General features: G+C 39.0%; 1 protein-coding gene across 1 annotated transcript in view; it reads left to right on the top strand.

The window, feature by feature from the left end:
* ADGRV1 (adhesion G protein-coupled receptor V1) overlaps positions 1 to 12,007 on the top strand; it is a 546,035-nt gene that overhangs the window by 111,737 nt on the left and 422,291 nt on the right. Inside the window, exons 30-34 of the mRNA XM_040241540.1 lie at positions 1,857 to 2,072; positions 2,767 to 3,011; positions 4,236 to 4,417; positions 5,213 to 6,024; positions 9,881 to 10,090. Coding sequence (XP_040097474.1) covers positions 1,857 to 2,072; positions 2,767 to 3,011; positions 4,236 to 4,417; positions 5,213 to 6,024; positions 9,881 to 10,090 — 1,665 coding nt within the window. The remainder of the gene's footprint in view (positions 1 to 1,856; positions 2,073 to 2,766; positions 3,012 to 4,235; positions 4,418 to 5,212; positions 6,025 to 9,880; positions 10,091 to 12,007) is intronic.

The raw sequence follows: 12,007 nt of genomic DNA, 5'->3' as shown, positions 1-12,007 counted from the left end.
TGGCTTCTTGCATTTCTTTTTCTTTGGGGTTTGGCCATCATCTCCTGTATAATGTGTTGAACCTCTGTCCATAGTTCTTCAGGCACTCTGTCGATCAGATCTAATCCCTTGAATCTATTTGTCACTTCCATGGTATAATCCTAAGGAATTTGATTTAGGTCATACATGAATAGTCTAGTAGTTTTCCCTACTTTCTTCTTAAGCCTGAATTTTGCAATGAGGAGCTCATGATCTGAGCCACAGTCAGCTCCAGGTCTTGTTTTTGCTGACTAGATAGAGCTTCTTCATCTTTGGCAAAGAACATAGTCAGTCTGATTTCATATTGACCATCTGGTGATGTTTATGTGTAAATTCATCTCTTCTGTTGTTGGAAAAAGATGCTTGTTATGACCAGCATGTTTTCTTGACAAAACTCCGTTAGTGTTTGCCTGGCTTCATTTTCTACTCCAAGGCCAAACCTGCCACTTACTCTGGGTGTCTCTTGATTTCCTACTTTTACATTTCAATCCCCTATGATGAAAAGAAAATCGTTTTTGGTGTGAATTCTAGTAGGTGTTGTAGGTCTTCATAGAACCATTCAGCTTTGGCTTCTTTGACATCAGTGGTTGGGGCAGAGACTTGATTACTGTGATGCTGAATGGTTTTTCTTGGAAACAAACTGAGATTGTTCCATCATTTTTGAGATTGCACCCAAGTACTGCATTTTGGACTATTCTGCCGACTATGAGGGCTACTCCATTTCTTTTAAGTGTTTTCTTGCCCACAGTAGTAGGTATAATAGTTCTGAATTAAATTCGCCCATTCCCATCCATTTTAGTTCATTGATTCCTAAGTTGTTAATATTCAATCTTGCCATCTCCTGTTTGACCATGTCCGATTTATCTTGGTTCATGGACCTAATGTTCCAGGTTCCTGTGCAATATTGTTCTTTAGAGCATCAGACTTTACTTTCACCACCAGATACATCCACAGCCAAGTGTCGAGAAAGAAGTTCCCACTTTGGCCCAGCCATTTCATTCTTATTGGAGCTATTAGTAATTGTCCTCGTCTCTTCCCCAGGAGTAAGCATATAGGACGCCTTCTGACCTCTAGGGTTCGTCTTCTGGTGTCATATCTTTTTTCCTTTTCATACTGTCAATGGGGTTTTCGAGGCTAGAGTACTAGAGTAATTTGCCATTTTCTTCTCCAGTGGACAACATTTTGTGAGAACTCTTTGCTATGACACATACGTCTTGGGTGGCCCTACCCAACATGGCTCATAGCTTTGTTGCATTACGCAAACCCCTTCACCATGACAAGGCTGTGATCCATACAGGGTATACATTAGCAGCTTTTAATCCAACTCTATAGAAATATTCTTATTTTCCAGCTGTAAGATTGATGATATTGACGTACCCATCTCTGTGCAGCAGTGTAATTGGTCTCCCCAGCGAGATCAGAATTCTTGTTTTGTTCGTTTTGAAAGTACCCTACATATTTTTTTATTTTTGTAAATAAGAGGCGATCTTGTGGTAGTGAATGATTCATGTGCGTATCCCTGTCTACATGTCTGTGTATGTTTGTGTCATCTATATATGTATTTGGCCACTAGAACACTATGTATATGTATTTCTAAAAATGAAGACATGAACTTGAATAGCCAGGATGGTTTTTCATTATTGTGTTGTATCAAACCCATTTTTTTCTTGCAGGAGAGCTGAAATCTTCTGTTTAAAATAAACGCACTCCCTGTCCTCAGAAACGTCTTGCGAAGTGTGTCCATGAATTGTGATATGTCATAGTATTTCCCTAGTATATGTGGAGTTTATTATCATGTCCTAGAAGAAGTTTTAGCATTTTTCTTTTTGTCTTTGTAGGTGAAGATTATAGTATAGCTTCATCGGATGTGGTCTTACTAGAAGGGGAAACCAGTAAAGCTGTGCCGATATATATCATTAATGACATCTACCCTGAGCTAGAAGAATCTTTTCTTGTGCAACTGCTGAATGAAACAACAGGAGGGGCAAAACTCGGGACGTTAACAGAGGCTATCATTATTATTGAGGCCTCTGATGATCCCTATGGATTATTTGGTAATGAGACTAGTCTGTGTCTCTTACTTATTTGTATAGATTCATACCTTTCTTTATTTTTAGAGCCTCAAAATTGATTTAATCTTGTTTCCTTTTAACCTGCTATTACTGATATATAAGGACATCTATGTATGTTCACCACCTGTGGTTAGAAATCAACCTCTTAGCATAAACCTAGAGATCATACACTTTAAGGCATTTATGTTAGATCTGGCTCCTGGATGTATTTTGTGAATCTTAGACCAATTGTTAAAAGAACTTTTTTACAGAAATTTGTATAAAAATCTGAATTTCTGAGCTTTCTTTATAGTAAAAAAAAAAGGTATGGTGACATCAAGCCCCCCTTTTTGCATAGCATCAGTCTTCAAAGCAAAATACCAACTGCCAGGCTTGTACCATACCATTCACCCCAGAAGTCATGGGACCCACTTCACTCATGACTGATATACATGTCTGACCTCTGTGGGCATCTGAGTTTATGATTTCTAGTTCTATCGTAATGAAAAATAATTTGGAAAATTTGGCAGGAAGGCCTGAGCAATTTGTGTCATAGCATATTTCTCTGATTTTGTGGAGTTTAGCCTCTTAGATTGCTCGGGGGTTGGGGGGGGAATAATTAACTGTAGGGTGGCAGTTGGTTCACTCTATGCTGACTTAGTTTCACTATTGAAATTATCTCTGCTTTGCCCTTTAGGTTTTCAGATTACTAAACTTACTGTAGAGGAACCTGAGTTTAACTCAGTGAAGGTAAACCTGCCAATAATTCGAAATTCTGGGACACTCGGCAATGTTACTGTTCAGTGGGTTGCCACTATTAATGGACAGCTTGCTACTGGCGACCTGCGAGTTGTCTCAGGTAATGTGACCTTTGCCCCTGGGGAAACCATTCAAACCTTGTTGTTAGAGGTCCTGGCTGACGACGTTCCGGAGATTGAAGAGGTGAGAGGAATGGCTAGTCTAGAATGACACTGTAAACCGTATCTTGTCTTATAGTGATTAGAACAGATGCCTGTTGTTGTGACATTTATAGAGGTGTCCGATAAATTATTTCTGTGAGAATGTTCAAAATTTGGTAGTGTGAAAGTGTTCCTTACAGAAAACAAAAACAAAAATATTTTAGAAATAGGTCTCGTACTTGTTCACATACTAGTTTACTAGTATAAGTTTTTTTTTTGTAGAATTATATTTTTCTATGTTTTGGTTAAGTGATTAAAAATATATAATCTGGCAGAAAGTTTGCTATATTGTTTCACATAAACAATTTCTTTGTATTCATAATCTCTCTTGGCTTGAGTGTGAGCCAATCAATCTTAATTATATGTGGATTTTGATTTTTCTGCTCATTCATTTATCCTTTAGGATTTACTCTGTGACAAATTCCATGTGAGATTTATTTGCCTGATATTTATTTTTCATGATAAAAAGAAGTGAAGTGGCAAATAAAGATAGCATCTCAGTGGGGCAGTTGATTCATCACTGACATTTATTGGCTGAAGATAATTTTATTTTATGAAATTCAAGTATTATTAAAACCTAGAGCTCATAAAATTAGATTTAACAGCATTTATTCTTTAATAGTGTCAAATTTTTGTAGAAGAGAAGTCCATAAAATTTCAGTTGAGTGCTAATTGTGTCATTACTCACTTCTTAAATATTAGTTATTAGTTAATACATATAAAACATTTCTCTTTCCTTTCCTCTAAATTTAGGTGACATCATGATATATTTTTGTTTCAAATTTTATCAGAGAATTTCCACTTATGAGAACGTGGGAAATAAAGCATAATAAATGAACTATTCATAAGACACATATGCAATATTCTCCCTTCATAAAAAAGTGTATAGGGATTACAAATATATTATTGAAGGGGTAAACATAAAGAGGCATCTTAACATTGATTCACACGATTGTGTAACAGAATATTAAGGAACTTAAACAGCCTGTATTTCTTAGGTGCAGTCATGCTCAAGTGTTAAAGTTGGTGAGGGGTTGTTCTGTTACATGCTGAGTTTGTAAATGTGGTGGAGGAGTTTCTTTATGTTCCTTCGTGTTACACTATACTGTGTTCTTGTTTGGATATCTTTGATTTTTTTTTCTTGCATCATGTTTATTCTAATTTCAGAACCGGGATTCTGTTAAGGAAGTTTTCACTGTATTTTTAGGTTATCCAAGTGCAACTAACTGATGCCTCTGGTGGAGGTACTGTTGGGTTAGATCGAGTGGCAAATATTATTATTCCTGCCAATGATAACCCTTATGGTACAGTAGCCTTTGTTCAGTCGGTTTCTCGTGTTCAAGAGCCCCTGGAGAGAAGTTCCTGTGCTAACATAACTGTCAGGAGAAGGTATATGTGATGGCTGCTTGGGACTTGTGGGGTGGTGGAAGAGGATCTCTTGCACAATCCACTAATTTAATTATGATAGTTTTTATATAATGTAAAATATTTTACAGGTTATTATAATCTGTTAATTAAATAATGCTTATCACTATAAAATACTCATTATTTTTCCCATACCTTTTATTAGTGAAATGGGTTATACATCATTTGGCTTTCTAACCCCAGACATTTATTGCTTTGATTGGTGATTTGTTTGAATTAGAACTTAAAAACAACTGGTTTCTAAATTGAAGATCATTCAGATGCCATATGAAGTAGTTGATTTTCAGGTTCTTATCTTCTCCTGCCTTTCTTTTGTGAGGCAGCATACTGTTCACTGAGCTCCTTCAGAAATAGAAAAATAGGTGGTCTTGCAACCTTGTGGCAAGTAATTACATTTACATTTCCTTAAAATGTACCCATGTCGGTATCATTCATTGTTAGTTTCAGTGAAAGTTAGTAGTGAAGATTCATTTTCTAACTCTGCTTAAAAATTCTGGAATGTGTATGATTTGCATATCTTGCAAGATATTTTCATAGCTGGGTTAAAAATAAGTATTATCTGAATGAAAATGAACCAGGTTTCCTTACATGAGAAAACTCAATGAGACATAGAAAGCTAATTAAGAAGCATGGTTGTGTCTGTGCTAGTACCTTATCCACTTAAAAAAAGTGGAAGCCACAGCCAGCGTTCTCACCTCTGCGTGTAATGCGCAGGTTGCTTTGGATGCCTAACCCGTCTTTTGTCACTCCACGTTTTAGCGGAGGGCACTTTGGTCGGCTGCTGTTGTTCTACGGCACTTCTGATATTGATGTAGTGGCTCTTGCAGTTGAGGAGGGTCAAGACTTACTGTCCTACTATGAATCGCCAATTCAAGGGGTACCGGACCCACTTTGGAGAACGTGGGTGAATGTCTCTGCGATGGGGGAGCCCCAGGATACTTGTGCCACTTTGTGCCTCAAAGAACACGCGTGCTCAGCGTTTTCCTTTCTCAGTGCTTCTGAAGGCCCCCAGTGTTTTTGGATGACTTCCTGGACCAGCCCAACTGCTAACATCTCAGACTTCTGGACCTACAAGAAGAACGTGACCAGAGTAGCATCTCTTTTTAGCGGTCAGGCTGTGGCTGGTAGTGACTATGAGCCTGTGACGAGGCAGTGGGCCACCATGCTGGAAGGTGATGAATTTGCAAATCTCACCGTTTCTATTCTTCCCGATGATTTCCCAGAGATGGATGAGAGTTTCCTGATTTCTCTCCTCGAAGTTCATCTCATGAACATCACAGCCAGTGTTAAAAACCAGCCAACCATAGGACAGCCAAACACTTCTACAGTGGTCATAGCATTAAATGGTGATGCCTTTGGAGTGTTTGTGATCTACAGTATTAGTCCCAACACCTCCGAAGATGGCTTATATGTCGAAGTTCAGGAGCAGCCTCAAAGCACAGTGGAGATGGTGATCCACAGGACAGGGGGCAGCTTAGGTCAGGTGACAGTCGAATGGCGTGTCGTTGGTGGAACAGCTACTGAAGGTTTAGATTTTATAGGTGCTGGAGACATTCTGACTTTTGCTGAAGGTGAGTGATGGTTCTCAATGGATTTCAGTTCCCCCTGGGAAAGCCATTATAGTCCATTTTTATGATAGTGTTCATATGCATTCTTACTATGTACATTCTTGCTAATATGTAAAAGTGAATGAAAAAAGTAGTAGTTGGCTTGTTAATGGTTGACCTGACATATAGAGGGCTGATGGGGCCCTACGTGTGTATCTTTTTAGTTGAATAAAAAGAGAAGAGGGAATGTGAGGATTTTATCCCTTTTATGTGTGATAGCAGAGCCTTTAAGGAAATGTAGACACATATCTAAAGCCAGTTTTAATTTTGTAAAGGAAGTTATAAGAACGAGCCATGTATCCACAATTAAACATGTGAGTGAAAAGTATTGATAGCCAAGAAATGGGAAGCTTTTTCATATGCACTGACAAATCAGGATAAACCTCCAAAGAAAATAACAAGTATAAATAATCTAAGGGCTTCCCTGCTGGCTCAGTGGTAAAGAATCTGCCTGCCAATGCAGGAGACAGAGGTTTGGTCCCTGGCTTGGGAAGATCTCTTGGAGAAGGAAATGGCAACTCAGTCCTGTATTCTTGCCTGGGAAATCCCATGGACAGGGGGAACTGGTGTGCTATAGTTCATGGGGTCACAAAGGGTTGGATATGACTTAGCAACTAAACAACAGCAATAGCATAAATAGTGTAAACTTGGGTTTCCCTGGTGGCTCGGACGGTAAAGAATTTGCCTGCAAGGAGGAGACCTGGGTTTGACCCCACTCCACTCCAGTATTCTGGCCTGGAGCATTCCATGGACAGAGGAGCCTGGCAGGCTACAGTCCGTGGGATCACAGAGAATCACACCACTGAGTGACTTTCACTTCATTGGGTGACTTTATTCATGTTATATTAAGTGTAGTGGCCTAGTGATAGGTGAGCTTGTAATACTGGTCCTAGACTTGAATGGGATCACTATTTTAAATTTTCATGACAGTGAAATTATAGAGAACTTGGACAATAATTAGGATTAGTGCAGATTTACCAATTCTTTTCCAGCGTTGATTGAATCACCAAGTATTTGAAAATATGGAACGTTCATATATTTAAAATAGTTTTCTTTGGGTGAAAGAAAGATATCTTTACTGAAATCATTATTTAACTCATGATTTGGGCACTTACAAATTCCATATGGCTTCTTAACATAGTTTTTTTCTGATTGAAAGTAATTATACTCATAAAAGCTTCAGGTTATACAATAAAATGAAGGAAGTAAATGTTATTTGCAATTTCGTATCTTAGAGCAATTCATTGCATATTTTATCCTTTAATGCATATACTTTTTTTGGAAACAGTAATTAGGGGTTACGATGCATATAGGGTATACTTTTGAAACATCTAATAAGCATTACATTTCAGAGTAACTTTTTAAGATAGTTTAAAACTTGTCTATAATGGTTGGGCTTGTGCTTAGTCAGTCATGTCTGACTCTTTGCAACCCTGTGGGCTGTAGCCTGCCAGGCTCCTCTGTCTATGGAATTTTCCAGGCAGGGATACTGGAGTGGGTTGCCATTTTCTTCTCCAGGGGATATCTTCCTGACCTAGGAATCAAACCTGTGTCTCCTACATTGTAGATGGATTCATTACCTGCTGAGCCATCAGGGAAGCCCTATATAATGGTTATTTCCCAGTAATTGGTTTTGGGAACAATAGAATACTGATACACTTGATGTGGGAGGTATATATGTGCATAGGTTAACAATTGGTAACATTTTCCCCTAGTTCAAGGAAAGTAATGAAAATTTGAGGAGGGAGTGGAAATGAAAATTTAAGATTAGATGTTTTAGTGGCTTTGGTAACTATAAAGATTTATCATGTAATGTAGTACCATTACAACAGTTAGTATTAACCTTGAGTTGTAACTTTAGCATCATGCAAAATGGACTATATTTAGTAGTTGACCTGTATTCTCAGATAATATATATTCTCTTGAAGCAGTCTTAACACCGAATTGATAAAACATACCAGGGTCATGGGGATTTCCAGGTAAGTGGGAAGTGGTAAGGAATCCGCCGGCCAGTGCAGGAGACAGAGAGATGCAGGTTCAGTCTGTGGGTTGGGAAGATCCCCTAGAGTAGGAAATGGCAACTCACTCCAGTATTCTTGCCTGGAAAATTCCTTGGACAGAGGAGCCTGGCAGGCTACAGTCCATGGGACCACAAAGAGTCGGACATGGCTGAGCACACACACTTGCATGCCAGCGTCAGGAAACAGAGAACATGCATTCACACCTACTTTTTCCTTTTTCCTGTTTTTTCTCACCATTTCAGCCTCTTTCAAAACAGTGAATTAGATGGGGACCGATGTAGGCTGAACAGCAGAAGCAGTGTTGGGTTTGGGGGTGTTCAGTAGTCTATCTACAAGTGGGGTCCTAAACTAAATCGCAGAGTAAATTCTTGGCCCTGGTGCTGTCACAGATCGCTTTGAAGTCCTCTTCTGCCTCCTTCCCTTATTGTCCACATCCTGGGAACTAGTATTTGATGTTGTCATCTCATCTGGCTCCCCTAAGACTTATCCCATTTAGGTGGGCTCTTTGCCTCAGAATTTACCATCCTTTTCTGTTTCTCATTTTGACCACTGTTCCCTAAGTGTCCTTGGTCTTTCAGGGAAGTTTTGGGTTGGTTATCTGAAAATCATTCACAGTAACACCAGGATGAGAATGAGATCCACCTTTCTAGAAGGAACTATTTCTAAACAGTAGTTGCTTCAGCGTCTCTTCCCCTAGCTAGGTCACGGTTCTAGGCTAAACACCAGGAATAAAACCATGATTCCTTGAAATAATTCTACCCTTTAGAATTCAAAATGTCCTTTCCACAGTCTGTCCATGTTAATGGAATTTTACAGTGCTTTGTAAGTGAAAAGGGTATACAGGCTAACATATCAGTTCAGTCGCTCAGTTGTGTCTGACTCTTTGTGACCCCATGGACTGCAGCACACCAGGCTTCCCTGTCCAACACCAACTTCCAGAGCTTACTCAAACTCATGTCCATTGAGTCGGTGATGCCATCCAACCATCTCATCCTCTGTCGTCCCCTTCTCCCCCAGCTTTCAGTCTTTCCCAGCATCAGGGTCTTTTTCCAATGAGTCAGTTCTTTGCATCAGGTGGCCAAAGTATCAGAGTTTCAGCTTCAGCATCAGTCCTTCCAATGAATATTCAGGACTGATTTCCTTTAGGTTTGACTGGTTGGATCTCCTTGCAGTCCAAGGGACTCTCAAGAGTCTTCTCCAACACCACAGTTCAAAAGCATCAATTCTTCAGTGCTCAGCTTTCTTTATAGTCCAATTCTCACATCCATACATGACTGCTAGAAAAACCATAGCTTTGACTAGAGGGACCTTTGTTGGCTAAGTAATGTCTCTGCTTTTTAATATGCTGTCTAGGTTGATCATAACTTTTCTTCCAACGAGCAAGCGTCTTATAATTTCATGGCTGCAGTACATTTGCTTACAGTGACACGAATGTTGCTCAAGATATTGAACTGTTATAATTCACTCATGTATTTTTACTTAAAGGACTTCCCAGGTGGCATGATGGTAAAGAATCCACCTGCCAATGCAGGAGACACAGGTTCTATCCCTGGGTGGGGAAGAGTCCTTGGAGGAGAAATTGGCAACCCACTCCAGTATTCTTGCCTGGGAAATGCCATGAACAGAGGAAGGAGTTTGGCAGGCTACAGTCCATGAGGTTGCAGAAAGTCTGACATGACTGAGCAACTAAGCACCCACACATTTTAACTTAACAGTTTTTGAAGGAAGTTATTTTGGGCCTTGTGAATTCTCTGTTGATGATTTTCTTACTTAGGTTTTATCCCATTAATTCTTTACAGGTGAAACCAAAAAGGTTGCCATTTTGACCATTTTGGATGACTCCGAGCCAGAGGATGATGAAATCATTGTAGTTAGTTTGGTGTACACGGAAGGTGGAAGTAGAATTTTGCCCAGTTCCGACACTGTCAGAGTGAACATTTTGGCCAATGACAATGTGGCGGGCGTTGTTAGCTTTCAGACTGCTTCCAGATCTGTCATAGGTCATGAAGGTGGGTTCTTTTTATTGTTGAGCACATTCACTCTCTTTCCCATGGAGGTAATTTTTTGTCTTGTCTTTTAAAGTTTCCCATTTTTACAAATTCTTTTATCATTTTGTACAGCTGGGTCTGTTAATATATGTGGAGCTTATTTGGGAGAGGGCTGTATAATGATCTGTTTAACTTGATTCGGGAGCCTCACAGATTGGTATTGTGTTCTAGCTTGCCACTCTCCACTAGAGTGATTTTAAGGAAATTGGTCAAACCTGGGATGCTCAGCTTTCTCATCTGTTAAATTACGGGAAATATGATTTCCTTCACTGGTTTCTGTGTGAGGATTAAATTAGCTCTAAATGCTTAGGCACATAGCATATGTATGCTAAGGGTTAACTGCTGATATTAAATGGTGAAATATTGACTGTTCCAAACAAATAGTAGTTTCTAATCAGTGACTATTTTAGCCTGGATTTTACATTTGTATGGCAGTATATTTATGAACTAAGTGCCAAATTAGAAAATTTACAAATTATCCCCTTTTCCCATAAAAAACAGTAATTTCTTTGAAACTTAATATTTTACATCTTTTATAGGGTTTACATTTATAGGCTGCTTTTTGTTTGTTTAAAGCATCATGACAGTGTTTTTGTCTTTGAATAAGTCTGTTTGAGATAAAACAGACTATTTATAGATTGTGTTTCACTGTAATTTGTGTTTAAAAATAATTGTATCTCAAAGATTTAAGAAATGAAAAGGATATAGACTTTTCATTTGGACTTTGATTTTTACGATGAGAAAACTGACACACAGGTTAAGTGATTGGACAGAATCCTGTAGCTGGTGTTGTGGCTGTCTGGAAACTGAGGGCCTTTTAGTGTGCGTCGTCTTTTATCTTACCATATTCCCAACTTGCAGGTTTATTCAACTTAATGCAAATATCTGAGACATTTTCCAACACTCTTCCCTCTTATTAACGCTTTAGAATCTCATATTGTCATAGCAACAGTGAATAAAAGTGACTAACGAATTGCTGTAAATCCAGTCTAAAGACAGATCATCAACTCTCAAAAATTATTTGTAGTATAATACGAGTAAAAAGTCACCGCAGGATAAGTGAATCTTAATAATAATGACAACAACAATAATGTTTATTGAGTGTTTTCTGCCTGCCAGACATTTTACATCTATTATTGGGTACGATGATATACACCAGGTTTTCAGACAAGGAAACTGAATGTTTGAGGGACTACCCAGCACATAGTTATTCATGGTGGAGCTTAAACCTAGTGCTGTCTGAATCCAGAGTTTATGCTGTAGGGCACCTTGTGAGAAGCTTTGTTTTGCTTGGACTTATGTCTACTGCAGAACTTGGCTATGCAGGAATGTTGGGTAAATATTTGAGTTGAAAGAATGATGAATTTGAGCAACAGTGTCCATGTGAGAGGAGGAAATGGGTGAGAGAAGCTGACTCTATCTTGAGTTAGACGAATTAGATTTTTAGAGATAATAGTTGGAATCAGGAAAATTACTTAAGATTTTGGTGGTCAGAGGAAGAAAGGCAAGCTGTCAAGGATGGAGCTGTGTGAAATACCAGGCAAGGGTCCAGGAAAGGCAAAAGGCAAAGGAGAGAGGGGAGAGAACGCTCTGCCAGAGGAGTGGGAAGAGACCAAAATAAGAGTGTGTTCTCATTAGTTATCAGAAGAAAGTAAGCCTTGAGTCTGTGCTGTACTAACCTCACTGGACAACCAGTGAGATTAGATTCCCAAATGGACCATAGGAAACAGTAGTAACTGCAGAGGAATTTTAGAGGAGAACTTGAGATGGACAGCAAATTACTCAGGATAAAAGACAGGATGTAGACGCCCTGGGGGCAGTTAGCCCCTCAAAGTCTGGTCCTCAAGTTGATGTCTTCACACAAAGTGTTTTTTGCTT

This window comes from Oryx dammah, unplaced genomic scaffold, assembly GCF_014754425.2.
Source record: "Oryx dammah isolate SB20612 unplaced genomic scaffold, SCBI_Odam_1.1 HiC_scaffold_5, whole genome shotgun sequence".
NCBI lineage: Eukaryota > Metazoa > Chordata > Mammalia > Artiodactyla > Bovidae > Oryx > Oryx dammah.
The sequence above is the reverse complement of the archived record's forward strand: the minus strand, read 5'-3'. Positions and strand labels throughout refer to the sequence as shown.